A 25072-nucleotide genomic window follows, 5' to 3' on the forward strand; every position below is an offset into this window, starting at 1 on the left:
CACGGCAAATTGGAATGCAAGGCCTTAGGGGAAATGATCTCCGTCGAAAACCGAGCCTTCGACGCCGGTTTGGTGGCCGGAGATGGCCGGAAACGAAAGAATTGCCGGAAAACCCCAATATGCTACAGTTTGCTTCTCGCCGTCGATTCTCGTTTCTCCGGCCAAATTGGCGTGACTCACGGGTACTAGCGTGAAGAGGGGGAGTAGGCGCGCCGGTGATGATCGGTGACCCGTCCCCAGGTGGCCGGACGGCCGGGAATTGAGAGGAGAAAGATAGAGGCCGAAAGGGAAAGAGGGAGAGATCGGGGGAAAGAGAGAGAAAGGGTGGGTTTCCGGTTTTGGAAACCTACCACAGTAAAATTTCTATATATATAAATTTACCATGAACAGTAACTTCCTTATTTCGCTCATAACTTTCGCATACGAACTCCGATTTTTACGCACCACATATGCACGCGCTCGGTTTAACGTCCTCTACAACTTTCATGAAGGAAATTTTCTCAAATTTTGACCCGAACAAAAAGTCGACTTTTAGGGCCACTAAACGTACTGAAACGATAGTAAAAGTGAAAATAAAGGTCGTTTACCGTCCAAATGACTAGTAAACGGGTAATTGAGATATGGGACGTTACAAAGAGGGCTCTTTGTAATTTTTCTTTCTTTCATTCGGGAAAAAAAAATACAATATATCTCCAAATAGCAATGATGCAACTTTATAAACACTTTTGTTTACCTAGTTTTAACCATTAACTAGCCTTCCTGCACGCACATAGCTCGTGCGAAAGGGCCGCGCTCATGCGTGGCGCCCAATTTTTTTTTTCCTTGTTATGTTTTGTTATTAGTAGGCGTCTATTTATTTAGGAAAGTGAAATTTACACTCCCCTTATTACATTCAACACTCCCATTTCATATTTTTATAATATTTTATCTGTTAGTCTTACTCCTCTACTGCAAAACCAAAACCTCAGATTTGCAATCTGCTATGGCTAGCTGTAAGTTGTGAATGAACTTCTTCTCTCTGCAAAAAAAAAAAAAAAGAGTGGCAGTTGAAGACTTCAAGAGTTTGAGAGAATACATGCATGAGAGGGAGGGGGAGAGAGAGTGTTTCAGTTGCCCGTGAAAGAGAGAGGGCGGGGACAAATAAGTAGAGGGGTGATTTGGTAAAAGAAGCACAAGGGGAGTGTAGAATGTAAAACTAGGAGTGCAAATTTCAGCTCCCTCTATTTATCAATGTTTACAGTTTCATTGGGTGCAATGTTTTTGGAATGACAATAGTAGACAATTGAAACATAAATGATGCATATGACTCAGATAACCTGTGGGTTGACACATGGTTACTTCTGGGGTATTTGGCTTTGGCTTTGGGATTTGGCTCATATTGGAGTTTAGGTTTCCCTCTTGTTGTACGATTAGGCAAGTGATATTTAGGGCACACACTTGTTTCGGTGTTGGGTCTTGTGTCAGGATTAACCTTACTAGGTATGATATCACTAGACTCACAAACAGGGCTATGCTCATCATTAACATTATCTGATTTGATTTCAGGATTAGGACTTACCATCAGGAGCATCCTCATGAGAAATAGGGATCGGTATTGTAGGAGTAGGGGGGTCTTCAGCTGAATCTGGCAGGATCGACTGAGGTTGATTATCATTTCCTGTTGCTGGTGCTTCTGGTTGATCATCATTTATTGTTGGCGTTTCAAGATCTCTTTGAGTTCTTTCTTGTACAACAATTCTCTCTTCTACAATAATTTCTGGTACTTCTAATGAAGAAGACTGCTTTTCTCCAGATGTGCTCTCCCCCTGAAGAGAAGTCTTCGAGAAAAAAAAAACTCTTGCTCAAAAAATGTTACATCCATGGTAACATACACCTTCCGGGTAGAGGGATTATAACACCTATATCCTTTCTGGGTAGAACCATATCCCACAAAGACACTTCTCAACACAAGCATCCAACTTTGTTCTCTGATTACGAGGAATGTGTCTATAAGCCACAGAACCGAAGATCTTGGGTGGAAGGGTATGGAGTGGTGGTAGGGTAAAGAACTGGCCAAGAGCTTCAAGTGGTGTTTTCCAACGTAAATGGTCATCCTCCAGTGGTGCTTTAAGGGCTTGTGTGGGTAGGCGATTTAGGAGATAAACAGTGGTAAGGATGGGATCACCCCATAGATACTCTGGCATGTGGGCTCCTATGAGCATAGAACGGGAAACTATAAGGATATGCTGGTTTTTTCATTTTGCCACACCATTTTGTTGGGGAGTTTGGGGACATGTGGTCTGGTGGATAATGTCATGGTTGTGTAGGTACTGATGGGGGGCATGGTTCACATATTCACCACCATTATCTGAGCAGAAGACTTTGATAGGAGTTTGAAATTGGGTTTGGATCATTTTATGAAAGATTTGAAACACATAACAAACTTCGCTCATATGCTTTAAAAGAAAACCCAACACATTCTTGTACAATCATCCACAAATAACATGAAATATTGCATACCAGAAGGAGTAGTTGGACAAGGTCCCCATACATCTGAGTGGATTAAGTCAAATGGTCTAACACTGCGAGAATGGCTGAGAGGATAGCTAGCACGGTGGCTTTTTCCTTGGATGCATATTTTACATTGAAAATCAAACTCCTTACAAGTTGTAAACAAGGTAGGAAGTAAGCTCCTCAGGTAGCTAAATGAAGGATGGCCCAATCTCTGGTGCCACAGCAATATGTTTTCTTTCTCTTTGCTTGTTGAAGTACTCTTCTGATCATGGTATACTTCACTAGCACGGAGGTCACTAGCATCTGTCATTTTCATGTAGTACAATCCCCCTTTCTCAATACCACGACCAATAATTTCTCCTGTGAGGATGTCCTGAAAAACGCAACACCAAGGATAAAAGATTACACAACAATACAATTGTTTAGTAATTTGACGCACATACAACAAGTTATTTGACAAGGAGGGGACAACTAAAACGATATCCATATTTATGGACGGTGTCAATGATACCAATCCAGCACCAGCAATAGGGAATGAGCCACCATTAGCATTAGTAACAACTGACCATTGAGTGGGAGATGGTTTTTGAATGACACTACGATCATGAGTCATATGATCAGTTACACCAAAATCAATTATCCACATATTTTTTCAATAAAAATATGAAATTTTTAGAGCATGGCTATGTGTACCTGAGTTAGCCTGAAAGGCTGAAGCGAATGCATGGTCATGGCAGAAGTACTGATTTACCTCATCCGTCATCGAAGACATCTTAGAGAGAGACATCTTGTCGGTACAAAAGATATTCCCTCACAACTTTTGATTAAGCTGCCCTTTCGGGTTTTCACCTCAACCAACTCCCTTTTTTTTTTTTTTTAAGAAGCTTTTAAATAAATAGATGCAGTGTGGCTTTAAATAACCTTAAGTTGCAGGCCGTGTGTAATGCCCCAAACCACACCTCACCAGCTTGAGCACGTCATAGTGCCGCGGGGTTCTAAAACATAAATCGAAAGCTCGATTCACATTCTAGAGGACCGCTAGGCATTTGTTAGAAAACTTTTTGCAAAACACAGCAGAAGCTACCAATATTTCTGAGGTGAAAGTCCTTGAATCGCTAGGTTCAATTTGTTCGTCTAGACTTGAAATGAATGCTCACTCAAGAGGTACAAAATTTAAGGAATAAGAATTTAGCTAGGTTTGACCCAAGAATAGTTTCACACAAGTTCCGGGACACAACGTTCGAGAAATAGAAATCAGAATAAAGCACAGAAGGCGGTTTACCAAACTTGTTCCGCACACCCAGCTCCGTCCGCCATTGTCCCGTCACCAGTGCACAGTACTTGCATCCATACTGTTGTAGGGGGTGAGCTTTCGTCCTCGCTGCTCAACAGGAACTCTACCTCAACTAGACTTAAAACCAATAAACAAATATTTGGGCTGCTCAGTATGAAAACATATTTAAACCACATATTTAAAGGAACGACAAACTTTAATGTTTTTCAACTTGAAAACCGATGCATGATGCTTAAATAAATACGGCGCCAAAACCAAGTATCACTTGATGGCCGGTCCCATAGACCCACTACACGACCTTACCTCAAATTAATTTATCACCAGGTAAGCGTAGTGAGAGCGTTACCTAGCTACACACACGTACCTAGTCCGGATTGCGGATACTCGGACGACCGGCATAGTTAACCCTCCGGAGATTTAGGGAATCGAACCTGATTCGCCAAAAGTAAGCGCGCAATTTAACCCTGAAAATGTCATCGTTAGTATTTGGTAAGTAGGGATTGTTCTAACCGGGGATTGAGGGTACACCTGTAATTGTAAAAACAACTAAAGAATTACAATAAGTATAAAGTATTATTTACAAAAATAAAACAAAGAATAGAAATATATACAAGTGAACACAAAAGGGGGTTTTAGGATTATTAAATCAAAAATAAAATAAATAAAATAAAGAAAATGTAAAAACATATATACACGGGTGGAACGCAAGGAACAAAGATCAAAACCACATCCATATGAATGAAATCCAATCACAATTCCTATAGTTGATCTTCTATGTCATGAGAAAGAAGTTGACCATGTGAAACGTTAGAAAGCAAACGATTTCCCATTTTTTACTTTCCTTGAATAATTAATCTAAGTAAAAGCACCTAAATCAATCCTATTGAACATGCAATCATAGTCTAGAAAGCTAGCTAATCAAGAACACATTCAACGCATGAAGAACAAAGAAAAGATGTCAACCAAAGTGCACAACCTAGTTATGAATAAGTTCACCTATTTGCAATCCTCCTTAATTGATTTCGACTTTTGTCCAAAGCCTTTACTACTTAAATCTAGCTCCAATTACATGCATATATCCTAAGTTGGCCACCAAAGAACACAAACATGCAAAAGTTTTCTGTAATCCAAAATCAATCAAGCAATCTCACATAAGCAACATATAAATCAACATAAAGAAATCACAACTTTATTTCAAAACATATAAACGGGCTTTAAACTTTGCCCTTAACGTCATGTTAACTAGAATCCATAACCCTACAAATCAAACAAAGGAAAACAAAAGAAAGTATGAAATACACCGTGAAAGATGGATGACAATTAAGCCTTGAGACGAAGAACTCGAAGATCCTTGAAAGCAAGCAATCTTCTAGGGACGACCCAATGGTGGATGGTGGATAGGATCTTAATTTATTGCATGACTTCTTCTCCTCATTGGTTGAGACACAGAGCTTCTGAAGACTAGAGAATGGAGAGAATTTTTCTAATGTTTATTTTCTAATGGAGAGAGGTGGTGTGATGGTGTGATGGTGTTGTGGTGATGTCTAGAGAGGAGGCTATATATAGGGGAAGGCAAGGCTTCATGAATTTAATTTCCAAAGTATTTTCTGGTTGCACCACACAGCTTCGACGAATCACGTAGCGCCATGTCAGCTTTGTCATGTCACTCAACCACTCAAAAGGCTCCAAAATCAATCCCTAATATTTTGTTACTGATTTTCCCATGATTTAATCTGATTTTATTCAGAATTTTCTGACAAATATCTAGGCATGAACCTAGACAATGTATCTGGATGCATTTTGGACCTTTTCTCCCTTAAATCTCTCCATGGCTTTATCCTTAATGGTCGCCCCTTGATTTTCTCTTGATTTTCACATTAAAATTGCAGATTTTATTTTCTACTTTTAGCCAACATATCTTGAGGGAATTAAGGAACGAATCTAGACTTGTTTTGAACCTTTTCTTGTTGCACAATCCCATGAAACTCTCCCAAGATTTTCTCAACGTAATCTCCTTGATTCTCTCCTTGATTTTCACATTATCTCCATCATTTCCCATGCAAAAATCATATTTAATCTCCCATAATATCTCCAACGTCATCTTCAAGCCATGTGGTCTCCTAATGCCTTCAGGTTTCCTAGCCTCATCAGGATTCCTGCGTTGACTGGGATTCCTATTCGGGCCAGGAAAACTCCATTTCTTCATTTCAGCTCATTTCTTCTCCATTTATTCCAATGCACCTAGAAAATAAAAACTAAATTAAAATTTATTTATTTAAGGAAATAACTAAGTAAAATATGAGGAAATAACAATTAAAACGTCGCATTAAAATGCTCCTATCAGAACCTAAGGAAGTCAGTGCCCCTTTCGCTCTCAAGCCACACATTCTCACAATGTGGTTAGTATGCATTGCATTTTAACATAACCAAATCATACCACCAACCATGCATCATTTTAACACAATATATAAGAAAACAACTAACCGAGGAGAGTCTTGAATCCCTACCTAGATTCTGATGCTTCCTCTCACACACTCTGAGAATCGCGAACCTTCTGTTCCTCGGGTAACTGGAGTCCTAGATTCCGACAATTCGACCGTTAATAATCCATTGAACAATTATATGAGATCTTGACGATTAATAAATCGTCCAAACCAACTTTTCCTGGTTTGACCAGGAGTTGACCAACTTTGACCATTGTTTGACTGACATTGACCAATGTTTGACCAACCAATTGCAAGCTCGATAATTAACCCAACTTACCGAACATGTGCTTGAAATTATGATACGGACCAGATATATTAGGTGCACCCAAATTTACTAAGGTCACCCAACATATTAATTCCTTTTCTTTACTTGTTATCAATTCACATCATGCTTAAGCAAACCAACGTTATAACAATTCCCAATTTCGTCAACAATTAAGTTGGAGTATACTTAGCAATTTCGTCACATAGTAATCAGAATTACTATCGACACCCAACCAACCTCGTTCCATTCTGACTAAGGTGTGCCCCAAAATACTAAGGATACCCCAGGTCAGACTTGACCATTTTCACTCTTCACAACCATTTCATTAATCATAACAAAACTCAATCCACAATTGCAAAAGCAGCAACAGATTCCACAACTTAGTCAAACTTACTTCCTAATTCAAACATAAACTCCAAACACCTAGATTAGGACAAACTGACCAAATCAATAACTAGAGGAGCTCCAATTTCAACCGAGCTAAACCAAACTCATTTCAATAGCTTCTGATCAACACAACAAGAACAAAGCTCTGATTCAAGGTTCATTATTACCTTCGAAAACGATTCCAGCCATACTCAGTTTCCCAAAACACAGCTGGAACTGGTTTGAGGGTGAACTGATGAGTTTGATGTTCACAGCCCAACAACCTTTATGATTATTGGTCTGTAAGTGCAGTTGAACGAGAAACAAAGCCCAGCAATGCCGGAAAAGCTACCGGCGTCGAAGAATTTCGACGGAGCAGAAGTCACCCAAGAACGAAAAGCATCAAAACTTAATCCAATTCGTAAACTATGTACACAAACATGTAGAGCATGACGAGGGATAGTTTTTCATACCACTTGTAACTCCGATGGTGGCCGGAAATTGCAGAACTCGCCGGAGAGACTCAGACCTTCTCATTGACGTTTCTCCCTCCTCGTCCTGTGCATGGGCAATCGAAGACCACAGGTGTGACGACGACAAGAGGAAGAGGTCGGTGGTCATGAGTCTTCGATCGGTGGCCGAACGGCATCACTCCGGTTAGTCACTGGCTGGTTCGCGCTGTGTCCGGGTCAGAGAGCAAGCTCTCTCTCTCTCTCTCTCTCTCTCTCTCTCTCTCATTCTCCTGGGTCTTCCACTGTTCACAAACTGATATAGATGTGTCCAATTAATGATGGAAGGCTAGGATCAAGCGGTGGAGACGGTGGATTTAAGGATGGCTAGGATTGCACCGTAGCAAATTTCTATTTCTCTAAATTATTTTCTAGGATCCCACAACTTCAGAAAATCATAAAAAATACATTGGGTATCCCAAAAATTCCCCGAAAATTACCACGAACTCGTCGTATTGTGTACTTTATTATCCTCCACCTCCTAAATTGAGGATTTCACTTTGTCAAAATTTCTGCAAATATTCTTGAGCATCTTGACATTTATCGAGATCGTTGAATAATTTCTCGTACGATCTCCGCTAACCTCGATACATTTTTCCGGGGCTCACACCGTGGCCATCGTCTGAGGCAAGCAAACTACGTCCTGAGTTCGCTGGTCAGTGGCAGACTGCGACTGAAGGGCCAGCGTGGTCCGGTCCGGTCTGGAAGCTGCAAGATGGACGTCGGGTTCGGTATTGGAGATCGAGCACGTCTCCGATCCTTCTGGTTATGGTACTGGAGATCGAGCAAGCAGCAAGGTAGGTGGATTTGCTGGCGGCTTTTGATGTGGTATGGGATTCTCAACCGGCGTTGCGCTAGGTGACTTTTCCGATCTGGCTAGGTGGCTTGTCGATGGCAAGGAGGTTGTCTGGGCTTCGTCTGTTAGTCTTGCAGACTAACCGGATTTCATATGGTGCCACATGTGATCTGCGACCTTGATGTAGATGCAGGTTGATGATTATGCAATCTGAAGTTCAATTACAGAGGATGATTGATGCAGGTGGATATTTGGTATTTAGTTGCAGGCGGTCTGGTATAGGTAGTGGATATGTGTATGGGTATAATTGCAAGCTCGTTCTTCTCAGGTGAAGAATCTAAGGGTTAGATAAGGGTATATTTCTGGGTATTCTTGGAAAGATACGAGTATGGTAAGATCTGGAAAAATAGGGAATAACTTGTAAAGGTATTTTGCAGCGGAATTATGGTATGGTAATCTAGATATGGATATCGGTCTCAAGAGCGTATTGCTCTGATACCATGATAGATATTGGGTAATTTCTGTACATTTCTATTTACCTCACCCTGAGGTTTAAATAGGATTACAAAACATATACAAAAGGTAAGCATTCAACAGCTAGCCTAATCATTTCTATGATTACAATCAAGGGAAAAAGATCATTTACCCAATTTTGGAGTTAATTAAACCCAATTACCCAAACACTCTAAGAGATCATTTCCCTAATACCCAATTAAGTATTTTTTTTATTCCTTTTTATTTATTTTTGGGGCAATTTTGCCCTCTCCTTCTTTGTCACTTAGAGAGACAAGTCATTGGAGACCTTACCGGACTCCGGTGACCAGTGGCCGGCCGCGGACTCTGGTGACGGACTCCAGTGACCAGTCACAGGAATCTCGAATCCGGCTACCGGACTGGTGACCAGATTTCGACGTCTGAATTTATTGCCCCCAATAATACCCAATAATCATATTATTGCCTCCCAATAATCATATTATTGCCTCTCAATAATCATATTGTTGCCTCTCAATAATCATATTATTGCCCTCGAATAATCATATTATTGCCCTCAAGTGAATTGCATAAACTCCCAAAACCAAAATGAATACACTACAGACACAATTGATCAATTTATATGTTCAATTGTACACGTAATTTTTTTTTTCCTTCCTCATTCTCGGAGCTCACAGTATACCAAAAAAAAAAAAAGTGTTATGGGCACCCACCGGAGTGTGAGGCCGGCTGGTTTTTTCGCCGGTGCTTCTCCGACGACGATTTGGAGGTCGTGACCGGATTGGGCGGAGGAAGATGCGACCGGTTGGGTTGGAGAACTAGCCGGTGATTGGCTTATCTCAGGCCGAAAGACTGGGGTCGGGTCGTGTTCGTCTTTCTCGGTTGGAAGGAGTGGTCGGGGCGTGGTTATGTAAAGGGAGCAGAGTCGAATCGGGCTGGGATTGGAGTCGGATCCCCGTTGGGGTTGAGTTGTGGCAATGGGCGTTGGATAGTTGGATCGGTGGTTTGGGTGATGGCGGCGCTCGAAGGTTCAATTCGGATCCAGATGCAGTGCTCCTATCTTGGGGCTGGCTTGGGGTGGGACCTATGACGGTTGAGATCGTCTCTGATGGCGGTGGAGACTTGATGGAGGTGTTGGCCTGAAGCCAGTGGTGGGGCGACGGAGCTGCAATGGTAGAGAGAGAGAGAGAGGACCGTGCAGATCGGAATCGGAGGATGAGAGAGGGAGAAAGCGCAGATTGGAGGGATGAGAGAGAGAGAGAGATATGAGTGTAATTTAAAAATTAAAATGAGGGCAATATTGTCAATAGGTGTTAGATTGGGTAAATGAGGCTAAAAAACTCTTAGTGGAGTAAGTGGACAATTTTTAAGCTGAAATTGGATAAGTGGTCACGGCCCCTACAATCAATCACCTATGATTACCAATCAATCAATCAATCTAGATTACAAGTTAATCATTCAATCAACATTAATCCTAACTGGAACAGCTCACGCAACAGATTATAGCAGCCTTCCAATCTAACAAGATGTGAGAGACGCTGAATTCTTCAAAAACGTCGAACTGTCTTATCACACATACAAATAATTAAAGATGCAGTGTTGTCGGAACCAGTTGAAATGTAAAATCTCCAACACAAAATTCAGAATGTGTGCCTTGAAAATCAATGTTGTCATGGAGTTACATTGCGCATGATAATCTAAAGTAAATTGCATGAATACAGGACATTTGACAATAATTGCTCTTCAAATAACAATAACTGATTAAGACAGAAATGCCTTCTTTAGCAATTGCAACTTAACACGCAACCTGCAGTCACTCTCCACCCAAACAAAGTTTTAAGACTTGATTAAATTGATAAGGAAAGCACAGAATATCTTAAATAAGTAATGTTGACACCATATAAAAATTTCCTGCAAGCTAAACGCCAACCTTTCAGCCACATCACAACACTTATAAACCTTGCATGGTGATACATTGGTATATCTAGCTTACGGTTCTTAGTACATGATCTCATTAGTGATTAATCACAAGCTTGACAACTCTGTTGCAATTTCGGAGTCTCCATGCATCTACAATTTTGATCTATATCAGATTTGTAAAACCATGATGCAGCAACTTAATCATCACAACATAAAGATCAATTCACAATTACACAAACACATACCAAAAGCATAAACATATGAACAAGAGATCAGTAGAAGAGAATTCCTAATTTTATTAGGACACTCATCTGCATCCACACTCTTGATTCCATCTAAGATAGTCTGACCAAGGGAAACCATGTTGACATCCATTTCTGCAGATGATTATCACAGCAACCTTACCAAAGAAGAGTCTTCTACCTTCTACTACTGTTTAACCTCACTCTATGGAAAATGAACTGTTTGTTACTCGTAGTAGAGGCAGGGACTTCTCCTGCTAATATATAGGCATCAATCCAAAGAGTCCTCTCTCCATAAAAGAGTCCATGTTATCTGCCTAAGCTTATCGATTAGGAGAATTAAGTTTATCACATTAACTTGATGTTAACCAGGTAGAGTTAACTTGAACTTCTAACTCCTATTAAGAGATATACATTCTCAATAGGTAACTAGATAGAGTTAAAGCATTATATTTCCTGTTATTTATCTTAAACTAAATCAGTTCTCATTTACTTAATGCTATGAGATAATGTGAAGTCCATATTTTCCAACATTCTCCCACTTGGACTCACATTGTCTAAAAGCTTGATAACTGAACCATAGTTCAAAACAGATAACAACTAAAGTGTGCACTGAAACATAAGCATACTCAAGGTCCATTCAGCTCGGTCAAATTGCAGAAACTAATCCAAGAACCAAAAACCAGAAATGATTAACATAACCACACTAGTTGATGACCACTTAACATCAGCTGCTACAAATCACATGAGCTCAAAACGTGATAATAAGGAGCAAGTTAAAATTGTATATCTACCTGTAAAATTACTTGCTCAATGTCCTATTGCATTGATTTTGTAATCTTCAAAATCACACCAACTATTTCTGCACACCAGTGGACTTGATAGTCTGAGACTTAATATGTAAAACATGCATAGCACAATAGTCCACTTGATAATATACACAGACATTAACATTTTTAAAAGTCATTCCAGAAATTCAAAATGGTACCAAAACAGTATAAACTGGAATTCCTCAACTTTATTCATAATTTGCAAAAGGCAAAGTTTACAAGTGAATTGAAATTAAAAATAACTGAACTAAGGAACATGGAATACAGAATTCAAAATTTTAAGACTAGCTAGTTGTGACTCCCACTGAACTCAAGCTTCTAATGCAGATAAAATCCCCATATTCCTTGCATGCTTTTGAAATGCTGAAACTGACAAGGCTTTAGTGAAGGGATCTGCTAGCTGAGAATCTGTATCCACATTCAAAATGTTCACCTCACCATGTTTCACTCTCTCTCTCCACACTATAGTACTTGAGATCAATGTGTTTTGAATTGTTTGACCTTTTACTATTCTTGCTAAAGAAAACTGCAGCCTCATTGTCACAAAAAATTTTAAGTGCATCTGAAACTATAAAGCTTAAAACCTTAGTTTGCATCAGAAAATTTTTAATCCAAATACCTTCACAGACTCCTTCATAAATAGCTATAAATTCTGCTTGCATGGTGGACGTGGATATTAATGACTGTTTCATGGTTTTCCATGCCACAGCCCCTCCAGCAAGCATAAACACATAGCCACTAGTCGATTTCTTTGAGTCAGGATAGTTGCCTGCAAAATCTGAATCAGTAATTACAATTAATTCCAAATGTTTCACTATCCTGTAAACCAACATGTGGTTCCTAGTTCTTTGAAGGTATCTAAGTATCTTTTTTCCAGCAATCCAATGTTCTTGACTAGGATTAGGTTGGAACTTGGATAAGATACCTACTACAAATGACAAATCAGGTCTTGTACAGACCTGTGCATACATAAGGCTACCAATTAATCTAGCATAAGGCTTACTGTCACAATCAGAAACACTCTCGCCCCCCCCCCCCCCCTTTTAGAACTTGTGTTCTTGGTAAATTTATCTCCTTTGGACATAGGAACTTCACCACATGCACAGGTCTCCATTCCAAACCTTTTCAACACTTTGGAAATATAATTTTTCTGAGATAGACCTAAAAGACCTTGCGCCCTGTCTCTTTGAATTTCAATTCCCAAAACATAAGATGCTTCACCTAAGTCTTTCATATCATAGTGATCAGATAAGAAAGTCTTCGTGTCTTTGAGTAATTTCATGTTACTGCTAGCTAAAAGAATATCATCTACATACAGTATAAGAAAAATGAAATTATTTCCTACTGTTTTCATGTAAACACACTCATCTACAATGTTCTCTGCAAAACCAAATGATGAAATTACTGAATCAAACTTCTTATACCACTGTCTAGAAGCTTGCTTAAGCCCATAAATTGATTTCTTGAGTTTGCATACAAGATTTTCTTTTCCAAGTTTCACAAAACCTTCAGGTTGCTTCATGTAATTGTTTCATCAAAGTCTCCATTCAGAAAGGCTGTTTTCACATCCATCTGATGGAGCTCCATGTTGTAATGAGCCACTAAGGCCATTATAACTCTAAATGAATCTTTAGTTGAAACTGGTGAAAATGTTTCTGTATAGTCAACACTCTCCTTTTGTGTGAAACCTTTGGCTACCAGTCTAGCTTTAAACCTTTCTATATTACCCTTTGCATCTCTTTTGGTCTTAAATACCTATTTGCTTCCTATAGGTTTGTGATTTGGATCAGGTTTTACAAGTTCCCATACTGAATTTTGGCTCATGGCCAGGATTCAAGCTCAGCTTCCATGGCCTTTTGCCATTCTTTAAACTCACTGCTTTCAACAGCTTGTTTAAAATTCAATGGATCATTATCCTCTGCAAGATTTTTATCGAGTTCTTGCAGGTAAACAATATACTCACTGTCCTGTCCTCCAAAAGTGGGTTTTTTAGCTCTCACAGACCTTCTAAGTTGGGGTTCTGGTATGTTTGATTGTTCTTGTTGTAAAGGCATGTTTTCAGGCAACTCACCTGCTGGTTCCTCAACTTGAGGCTGTAAATCCATAGGTTCTGCTAAATTTTGATTTGTGGCTTCATTATTTGTGGCAATAGTGGTTGTTTCTTGGTTCTGAAGTATAGGTGAAAGGATTTCCAAATTTTCATTTTCTGTAATTTCATCAAACTCTAAAGAAAGATCTTCAAAGCTTGTATTACACACTCCTTCATCCATAAATTTTGCTTGACTTGTCTCAAATATTCTAGGTGAGTGATGAACTGCATAAAATTTATAACCTTTGGATTTCTCACAATAACCTATAAAATTACAACTCACAGTTTTGGACTCAAGTTTCTGTGTTAATGTATTAGGTAACTTTGCCTCAGCTTTGCATCCCCACACATGGCAGTGATGCAAGCTTGGCTGCCTACCACACCATAACTCAAAAGGTGTCTTATCCACTGATTTTCTAGGGGACCTATTGCAAATGTAATTTGCCGTTCTTAAAGCTTCTCCCCATAAGAATATAGGTAAACCCGAGGTGCACATCATGCTCCTCACCATATTTAAAAGAGTTCTATTTTTCCTTTCTGCTACTCCATTCTGTTGGGGACTGTATGGGGTAGTATACTGAGCCTTAATGCCATGTTCTTGAAGGTATAAAGCAAAAGGTCCCTTTTGCTGGCCTGCCTCAGTATACTTTCCATAAAACTCCCCTCCCCTATCAGATCTCACTACTTTAATTTTATTTTCTAACTGTAGTTCAACTTCAGTTTTAAATATCTTAAAAGCTTGAAGTGAATGTGATTTTTCTGATAAAAGATAAATGTAGCAGTACCTAGAAAAGTCATCTATAAATGTGATGAAGTATGCATTTCCACAGATAGTCTTATGTTTAAAAGGTCCACAAATATCCGTATGTATTAATTCTAAAATCTTTTGACTTCTTGTAGCTTGTTTCTTTTTGAAATTTGTCAACTTGCCTTTATAACATTCAATACAATCATTCAGATCAGAGAAGTCTAGATCAGGTAAAGTTTTATTTTTCACAAGTGTTTTCAGTCCTTCTTTAGAAATGTGGCCTAACCTTCTAGGCCACAAGTTTGCAGATTTATCATTAAAGATGGTTCTTTTAACACCTGCAGTAGAGTTGTTCCTTAAGGCATTTTCATTATTTTCAATTAACAATATCTCCTGTTTTGCAACAGAACAATTTAATTGTAAATAATCATGAATAAAAACACCACAACCAAGATATTCAGAACCCTGAAATAATTTTATTCCACTGAAATTGATAATGAGTTTGCAACCAATTTTAACTAAAAGAGCTACTGAAAGCAAATTCCTTTTTAAAGAAGGAATATAATCAACATTGTCCAGAAAAATAAACTTGCCTAATCCTAAATCTAGCTTCAGAGTTTCAATGGCTTTAACAGCTACCCTCGACCCATTTCCTACACAAACTTGGAGCTCACTTCTCTTTGGTATCCTCCTGTTTGTTAAACCCTGCAATGAAGTGGTAATGTGTATAGGTGAGCCTGAGTCTATCCAATAAGAGTGTGGTTCTACATTTATAAAATTAACTTCTAAAGAGAAAACTGAATTTTGAACTAACTTACCCTTCTTAATCATCCAAGCTTTGAAACCACTGCACTCTTTCTTCATGTGTCCTACCTTCTTGCAAAAGTAACTGTAACGTCCCGAACCTAAATTCACCTGTTTACTAGTCATTTGGACGGTAAACGACAATTACTTTCACTTTTTATTCTGTTTCGATACTTTTAGTGGCCCTAAAAGTTGACTTTTTGTTCGGGTCAAAATTTGAGAAAATGTTCTTCATGGAAGTTGTAGAGGACGTTAAACCAAGCGCGTGCATATGTGGTACGTAAAAATCGGAGCTCGTATGCAAAAGTTATAGGCGAAAATGTGAAAATTACTGTTCATGGTAAATTGTATATATATATGGAAATTTACTGTTGGTAGATTTCTATATTTGGAAACCTACCCAACCGGGTAAGTTCCCTCTTTCTCTCTCCCCGACTCTTTCTCCCCTCTCGGCCGGTTTCTTTCCCCCTCCCGTTTCTTCCTCCTCCGGCCGACCCAGGACACAATCCGGCCACCCCCAAGCTCGGTTTCTTCCCCTTGTCACGTCTGTGGAGGTATTTCACGACGATTTGCCCGGAAAACCTCGATTTGGAGCAGAGGAAGCTACGGTGGCAGTTGGGTGCTTTTGCCGATTTCCGGCGATTCCGGCCACCTCCGGTCCTCATTCCGGCGTCGAAGGTTCGGTTTTCATCACTGATCATTTCCCCTATGGCCTTATATCACGATTTGTTGTGTAGATGCCGAATCGACGAATTGAAATTCTAGGGTTCTTGAGGATTTCTGGGTTTTTGTTCATTGATCGATTTCGGCCGTTTTTAATTGTTATTTGGGAATGTTGTAGTTGAGAAGTTGAATCAGTGTGTTGAGAAGGTGCTACTGTCAAATTTTGGTGGCCATCGGAGATGGTGGCGGCGGCGCCGCCACTGTGGGCGGCGGTAGCGGCGGCTAGGGTAGTTTATAAATTTTAATTTTTAGCTAGTTAAATTCTATAATTATCATAGAGCTTATATATGAAGTTTGGTGAATTTTGGAGGAGTTTGGAATTGTTTGTGAATTTTCGAAGTTTGGAGTTTTGTGGTGGAATTATGGGAAATCCGGCCGTCGGATTTCCCTCGTTTTCATTATGGAATATGTAAATTGAGGAATTAGAATTGTGGAAGAGATTTGGGTTGAATTTGAGAAGTATTGGAGATAGGGATTTTCGGATTTCGTTTAAGTTCGTAATTATTTTATCGGATTGCCGTTTATGGAAATATAATTGTGTACAGGGCAATGTCGCGAGCTACGGTTAGATGAAGGAACTCGTCTGCGTGGTTGCCCAATAGTACTGTGAGTGGACGTTTGTTTTTAAATAAGTGATGCATGCATTTATTTATTAAAGCATGTTTTATTTTATCAACATATTATTTTCCGAGCATATAAAGTTGATTGCAAATGATCTTATGGATTTGCTTTTAAATAATAATTCTCATGAATAAGTATGATTTATACCGGTTGTGAGTTTTGGTTATGAAGATGTTATGCTCGGATCCGAATTTATAAATGATGTTGATTTTCGACGAATTGATTTTCGATGTGATTTTCGAGATTTATACTGTTTATATTATCTTTATAATCGTCGATTTGAGATTTCTGAAAGATTTTCGAAATGGGATTTCGATGGAATAAATTCTTGTTTATTTATTCGATTTTTGGCATTGGGAATGCCTCATTGACAATCTACTTATTTCTTTAGCGTGTGGGACACGCTGTTAATTTATACGACTTTACGAGAATTTCCGGGTGCGGTTGGGAATCGTACCCGTGTTGTCTTTATACGTGGACATGGGGAAGCTTTATTGATTTATCGGTTTTTAACCACCATACCCAGGGTCGTTATATATATATTATATTACTGGCTAGCCTATTAGTACTCCTCCCTACTTACTATGTGTTCGTAGGCGAGTAGAGGAGAGCATGGGATGCTCTAGAGTGTGGGACACTCCGACCCGAGCCAATAAGGCTCCCTTCTTTTGTATGGTGAAACTTCTTCCCCATATATTATCGTTGCTTGACTAGCGGGGCTAGTCCGATTTTCACTGTAGCCAGCGGGGCTGGTCGTATTTTCTTGAGAAATGAGATTTCGGTTTTACGATATAGTTTTCGAATGTGGTGACTAGCGAGGCTGGTCGATTTATCGTTTTGGAATTCTTGGATTTAAAGCTAAATGTATTTTTTTCTAATTGTTGCGTGCATCGGTTGTTAAAGAGAATAAATGTGGGAAAGTATGAAATCCTTTTTCCTTTAAATTGTTTATTTTTGTCCACTCACGCTAACGTTTTTTGTCTACTTTCCCCTGGGCCTTTCGGTTTCTAATGCCCAGTTTGCAGGCAAATTAGTGGAGGTCGGGCGTACATGACATTTGAGGCATAGTTGTCACTACTTCCGCAGTGTAGGATCGCTTGATCCTTTACTCTTCTTTTATATCCCTGTGTATAGTAGTATTGCTCTGCATAACCTTGGGATTAGTATTTTTGAGTTTGTGTTTTGTGAAAGTGGAGTTGTTGGTAATTGGGAGCAGGGTGGCTCCAGGAGTATAAGGTTGATTTGCTTGAAGTGTTTAGTGTGTTTTACAGGTTTTTGGGTAGTCCATTTTAGAGGCGACTCTGCCTAATTTTTGGTAGAGTTATCCCTAACGTGGGCCCCACAGGGCCACCTCGGATTTCAGGGTGAAAGTCGGGGCGGGTCCTGTCAATTTGGTATCAGAGCATTAGGTTGTTAGGTTCTGTAGACTCGTTTCTATTCTGTTACCTTATATACTTGGTGTTGCCCAGTACCTCTCGAGTGATGGCCCGACTGCAGCGGTTCCCCATCGTGTGCTCTTCGGTGCTGTGGTATTCATCAAGTGTGTAAGGTACAAAGTCAGTTGGTTTTCTTCTGGTGCTATGCCTCTTGTACGCCGACCTCCTAGGGTTTTCTTTGCGTATTCCATTGGTTAACTGTCTTGCGCCTATCCCTGGTGATGGTAGAGTAAAACTACTCTACAGTTTCGAGTTGTGCTACGAAATGTGATTCGAGGAAAATGTTGTGGTTGTCTTTTCTTTGATGCCAACAAGTTTGTTGGGGTAGGGATTAAGGTGCGGAAACCAGAGTTCGAGTTGTGTTTGAGTGTCTGAGACGAGCGACAATAGCTTTAGGCTGTCTCTAGATGATATGATTGCTTCGGAAATCAGGATTGTGGGTGGAAATGGACTTGGTAATAATGGTGGTTTTGACTTTGAACCAAGTTTCGGGAAAGATATTTTGTGATGTGATTGGTTGTTAAGTAACATTTGAAATATTATAGGAAATTTTTGGTGGTTCTTTGGGAACCTCAGTGTTGGAAACCATTTACAGAGAAAATTGAATAATTATTCTGGGTTGTTATGGCTAGAGTCTTTGTTTTCAAGTGACTTTGGTCACTGATGATGGCAAGTGAGAGGTGATGACAGTAATTGAGAGATATAAGTAGGATGAGATTTTTAGAAATTGTCATTTTGGGTCGTTGACCTAATCAAGGTGTATGAGCATAGTTTTGCTCGAAATAAAAGAGATTGATTTTTGATACCACAACTTATAGTTTTGTCTTCCCGAGTATTGGATGATAACGAACAGGGAGATTAACAAGAATGGGCTTTTGCAGTTATGTGCTTGAAGTTCGAGAATCGGAAGAATGTTTAAGGTTTTATAATAGAGTTACGACTTTGGTCGGTAAATAATTGGGAGAGTTGGAATCAACTCTTCGTATGTGGTATTATGCAAATGGATTCTTTTGTTTATCCATTTATGAGTGAAACGGTTGTACGTAAATTTGGGGAATAGTGATAGTGATATAGTTGGGTGTTCTTAGAAGTTCAAACGAAATTACTTTGTGATACGGAATCTGATTTGAGTTTTAAATCGCGGAGCCTTGAAGGTTGAATTGTGATAGACTCTTAGTGGAAGTTTGCCGGACGAATGGGTTGTGATATTATATTAGTGGATGGTGGAAGGAATAACTTTAAGGAAATAAGTTTTTTGTTGGCTCTGGAAATGTTTTAAGTTAAGGCTTGACCAAGACTCTTGTTATCTTGGGTGGAAGGTATTGTAGTCTGTTTTAAGTGATGTACTTCAGTGATGATTATTTGAGCAAATTGGATCATTATTGTGGTGGGACCACGTTCGGATCCGGATATCGATTGGTGTGGCCCAAGCTGTTGGACGGGTGTCCTTTGTCTTATATTAAGGATTGTTCGGGAAAGAGCTTGTGAATTGTGTTAGCTACCTTGAGGAATTAGTTATTGCTTGAATTAAATATATTTAATGGATTCCTTTGGAGGGATTAAGCGAGTTTTGCCATCTTGGTGACCCTTAATTGAAAATGTATAGGAAGTTGGTACGAGTGAAATCCGGTCACCACTTGTCTAAAGGTAAGATGACTTGAAGAGGAAGTAGGAGTTGAGTTGGAATGAATTGATTGGGCTTATGCTCTATCATGGGTTCAATATATATTTAAGTACTACTTGTTGAGCTACTATGATTGAGTTATGTTATTGGAATAATTCTTAGTGAGAAGATTTGGAAAGTTTTTGGTGCAATTTTGGTTAGCACAGGAAAGTCATTGAGATCCTTGTTGTAACTAAAATTTTAGAAGTCAAGTGTCGATTGAGGAGTGGATTTGTGGTTATCTTATCCTCTTTTTGGTAAAGGCAATTGTTGTTTATCAGTTTTGGCCTTAAGTTAAATAAAAGGAGTTGGCTATATTCTAGTACTTGCAAGTTCAACGTGGTTTGACATAACTGATTTCCATTGATTCTTGTAACATCAGACAATGAACCTCTTCGATATCATATTTTCCTATCTTGGGAAGTGGACTCCGTTTCTGTGGTACACACGTGTTATTTGTTTAATTAAGTGACTTTAAGTTTTTCTATTTGGGCTCTTATTCGACTTTCTCTCCAGGTTATTTTGAGCAAAAGAGTTTTTACGAATTTTTGCTTAGCAGTGGCTAAGAGTTATTGGTAATGCTTGAGGGCATATCTATACTTTAAAACTGTTGAGTCAGCAAGGGATGCTATTTTATTTGAATTTGATCGGAATTCCAATCAAGTATTGTTTTCGGTGGTGAGAATTATATTGGCATACGAAGTAGAATTATCATTTGTGGCGTAGAGGCCAGCGAAATTGACATGGATTCAACTAAATTTTGACCTATGACTAAGAAGTGTAGCCTCAGCTAAGAACAACTTTGGTGTGATGTATCTCTTAGATTTGAATATTTGGGCTGGAATTGAGTGAATATTTATGGATTTTGCTTTGCATCAGGTTTCGGAAGATGTAGTACATAATGTGAGCAGTTTCGATTTTAGACATTGGTAATTGGTAGACTTCTTGGAATGCATGTGATTTAGAAGAATTTTATCCCCACATTATAGTTATAAGCAGCTTTCGTGGGACAATGCTAATTTGCCCGTTTGAGAACTATAAGTGTGGCCAGCGGGATAACTATTAAATGAGTTTTCTTGTGACTGGGAATGTCATTTCAAGGCGTGATCAATGTTCCAATCAGTTGTCTGGGTAACAAAGAGGAAGTGTAGTGGTTCCATAACCTACCTGCTTAAGAACTTATGGGTTTGTCCGAGGCTACCCTTTGTTATGCTTGACAATTGTGGGACCTTTACGTGAACGACATTCGATCATAAATTTTTATATAAATAAATGGAAGGAAGTGTTGTTGTGTGTGGTAGTTACGAAGATTACTTGTTTTAGACTTTTGGGTTTCTGTAACCATGTTGTGATGTCTTAATCGTGTTGGCTTCCCATTAACACCTGTGTAATTTGAAAAAGGTATTGTGTGTGGGGTCAATGACTTATAACAATGTTGTTGGTGAACGGTTTGGTTCTTTACCGTATGAGTTATATGCAAGATTATGAATACGTCTATTCCAGTCAAGTGGCTTGTGACGTCAATACCTCGTGCTATCTGAATTATAATCATGTTTTGATTTGCTTGTGTAGTTGGGATTATAGGAAAAATCTTTGGGGTTGTCAAAGTAGTTGACTTGTGATTGTAAGAGAAAAATTTGACCAAGGATAAGTCGACAAGCTTCAAGGTTTTGGAAACATTGGATGAGATATTGTTTTGGTTAGTCTTTTGGGGACTATGAAAAGAAGTTCATTCTGGTTGTGGGTTATATCGTTATTTCCATATCTTGGTTTTCTTGACGGGCGAGACGATTATTCCTTATGCAGTATTCAAGATTACAGTGACTGGTCATATTTCTGCTTGAGGACTGTTCCTTTTTATATGTCGATTCCCTTATTTTATTTGGCCACCTCTTGGACTAGATCTAAAGTTAGTTTCTGCATGAGTTGAGCAGACTTGCATATCGATCGTGCGATATCATCCCCACTTTGTTATGATCTAAGTACTACCTTCGTTGAGGATGTTGCATTGCAGATTAGTACATGTGTGCTACCTCTACTTTAACAGTATGAATTTCGAGGACGAAATTGTTATAAGGAGGGGAGATTGTAACGTCCCGAACCTAAATTCACCTGTTTACTAGTCATTTGGACGGTAAACGACAATTACTTTCACTTTTTATTCTGTTTCGATACTTTTAGTGGCCCTAAAAGTTGACTTTTTGTTCGGGTCAAAATTTGAGAAAATGTTCTTCATGGAAGTTGTAGAGGACGTTAAACCAAGCGCGTGCATATGTGGTACGTAAAAATCGGAGCTCGTATGCAAAAGTTATAAGCGAAAATGTGAAAATTACTGTTCATGGTAAATTGTATATATATATGGAAATTTACTGTTGGTAGATTTCTATATTTGGAAACCTACCCAACCGGGTAAGTTCCCTCTTTCTCTCTCCCCGACTCTTTCTCCCCTCTCGGCCGGTTTCTTTCCCCCTCCCGTTTCTTCCTCCTCCGGCCGACCCAGGACACAATCCGGCCACCCCAAGCTCGGTTTCTTCCCCTTGTCACGTCTGTGGAGGTATTTCACGACGATTTGCCCGGAAAACCTCGATTTGGAGCAGAGGAAGCTACGGTGGCAGTTGGGTGCTTTTGCCGATTTCCGGCGATTCCGGCCACCTCCGGTCCTCATTCCGGCGTCGAAGGTTCGGTTTTCATCACTGATCATTTCCCCTATGGCCTTATATCACGATTTGTTGTGTAGATGCCGAATCGACGAATTGAAATTCTAGGGTTCTTGAGGATTTCTGGGTTTTTGTTCATTGATCGATTTCGGCCGTTTTTAATTGTTATTTGGGAATGTTGTAGTTGAGAAGTTGAATCAGTGTGTTGAGAAGGTGCTACTGTCAAATTTTGGTGGCCATCGGAGATGGTGGCGGCGGCGCCGCCACTGTGGGCGGCGGTAGCGGCGGCTAGGGTAGTTTATAAATTTTAATTTTTAGCTAGTTAAATTCTATAATTATCATAGAGCTTATATATGAAGTTTGGTGAATTTTGGAGGAGTTTGGAATTGTTTGTGAATTTTCGAAGTTTGGAGTTTTGTGGTGGAATTATGGGAAATCCGGCCGTCGGATTTCCCTCGTTTTCATTATGGAATATGTAAATTGAGGAATTAGAATTGTGGAAGAGATTTGGGTTGAATTTGAGAAGTATTGGAGATAGGGATTTTCGGATTTCGTTTAAGTTCGTAATTATTTTATCGGATTGCCGTTTATGAAAATATAATTGTGTACAGGGCAATGTCGCGAGCTACGGTTAGATGAAGGAACTCGTCTGCGTGGTTGCCCAATAGTACTGTGAGTGGACGTTTGTTTTTAAATAAGTGATGCATGCATTTATTTATTAAAGCATGTTTTATTTTATCAACATATTATTTTCCGAGCATATAAAGTTGATTGCAAATGATCTTATGGATTTGCTTTTAAATAATAATTCTCATGAATAAGTATGATTTATACCGGTTGTGAGTTTTGGTTATGAAGATGTTATGCTCGGATCCGAATTTATAAATGATGTTGATTTTCGACGAATTGATTTTCGATGTGATTTTCGAGATTTATACTGTTTATATTATCTTTATAATCGTCGATTTGAGATTTCTGAAAGATTTTCGAAATGGGATTTCGATGGAATAAATTCTTGTTTATTTATTCGATTTTTGGCATTGGGAATGCCTCATTGACAATCTACTTATTTCTTTAGCGTGTGGGACATGCTGTTAATTTATACGACTTTACGAGAATTTCCGGGTGCGGTTGGGAATCGTACCCGTGTTGTCTTTATACGTGGACATGGGGAAGCTTTATTGATTTATCGGTTTTTAACCACCATACCCAGGGTCGTTATATATATATTATATTACTGGCTAGCCTATTAGTACTCCTCCCTACTTACTATGTGTTCGTAGGCGAGTAGAGGAGAGCATGGGATGCTCTAGAGTGTGGGACACTCCGACCCGAGCCAATAAGGCTCCCTTCTTTTGTATGGTGAAACTTCTTCCCCATATATTATCGTTGCTTGACTAGCGGGGCTAGTCCGATTTTCACTGTAGCCAGCGGGGCTGGTCGTATTTTCTTGAGAAATGAGATTTCGGTTTTACGATATAGTTTTCGAATGTGGTGACTAGCGAGGCTGGTCGATTTATCGTTTTGGAATTCTTGGATTTAAAGCTAAATGTATTTTTTTCTAATTGTTGCGTGCATCGGTTGTTAAAGAGAATAAATGTGGGAAAGTATGAAATCCTTTTTCCTTTAAATTGTTTATTTTTGTCCACTCACGCTAACGTTTTTTGTCTACTTTCCCCTGGGCCTTTCGGTTTCTAATGCCCAGTTTGCAGGCAAATTAGTGGAGGTCGGGCGTACATGACATTTGAGGCATAGTTGTCACTACTTCCGCAGTGTAGGATCGCTTGATCCTTTACTCTTCTTTTATATCCCTGTGTATAGTAGTATTGCTCTGCATAACCTTGGGATTAGTATTTTTGAGTTTGTGTTTTGTGAAAGTGGAGTTGTTGGTAATTGGGAGCAGGGTGGCTCCAGGAGTATAAGGTTGATTTGCTTGAAGTGTTTAGTGTGTTTTACAGGTTTTTGGGTAGTCCATTTTAGAGGCGACTCTGCCTAATTTTTGGTAGAGTTATCCCTAACGTGGGCCCCACAGGGCCACCTCGGATTTCAGGGTGAAAGTCGGGGCGGGTCCTGTCAGTAACACTTAAACTTGAATGGCTTTGCAGCCTTTGAGTCTGCAGGTTTCCCAGAAACTTTAGTATTGGTTGTCTTCTTCAGCTTAAGCTTGTTCTGTTCCTTCCACTTGGGTTTTTCAACCAAGTTCACTGCTTTAGTGGGTTCTTTCTCCTTCTTAATTCTATCCTCTTCATCCACACAAATTGAAATAAGTTTGTTGAGGTCCCATTTAGACTCAGTTGCATTATAGGAGGTTCTAAGGTTACTATAGTCACTTGGCAAGGAAAACAGTGCTACATGAACAACCTGTTCATCATTAACTCCTATCCCTATGTCTCTCAACCTAGCATTGATCTCTATCAGCTCCATAATATGTTCTCTCACACTCCCACTTCCAGAAAACCATGATGCAGCAACTTAATCATCACAACATAAAGATCAATTCACAATTACACAAACACATACCAAAAGCATAAACATATGAACAAGAGATCAGTAGAAGAGAATTCCTAATTTTATTAGGACACTCATCTGCATCCACACTCTTGATTCCATCCAAGATAGTCTGACCAAGGGAAACCAT

General features: G+C 39.3%; 1 protein-coding gene across 1 annotated transcript; it reads right to left on the bottom strand.

Moving 5' to 3' along the window:
- Window positions 1-15010: 15010 nt before the first annotated feature.
- Window positions 15011-25072, bottom strand: LOC112178208. The gene is made up of 4 exons (XM_024316395.2): window positions 24955-25072; window positions 24515-24905; window positions 15349-15419; window positions 15011-15235 (listed from the first exon to the last, which is right to left on the bottom strand). The coding sequence occupies exons 1-4, from the start codon at window positions 25070-25072 to the stop codon at window positions 15201-15203; spliced, it is 615 nt and encodes a 204-aa protein (XP_024172163.1). The 3' UTR covers window positions 15011-15200.

The sequence above is a fragment of the Rosa chinensis genome, chromosome 7 (genome assembly GCF_002994745.2).
Source record: "Rosa chinensis cultivar Old Blush chromosome 7, RchiOBHm-V2, whole genome shotgun sequence".
In the NCBI taxonomy this organism is placed as follows: domain Eukaryota; kingdom Viridiplantae; phylum Streptophyta; class Magnoliopsida; order Rosales; family Rosaceae; genus Rosa; species Rosa chinensis.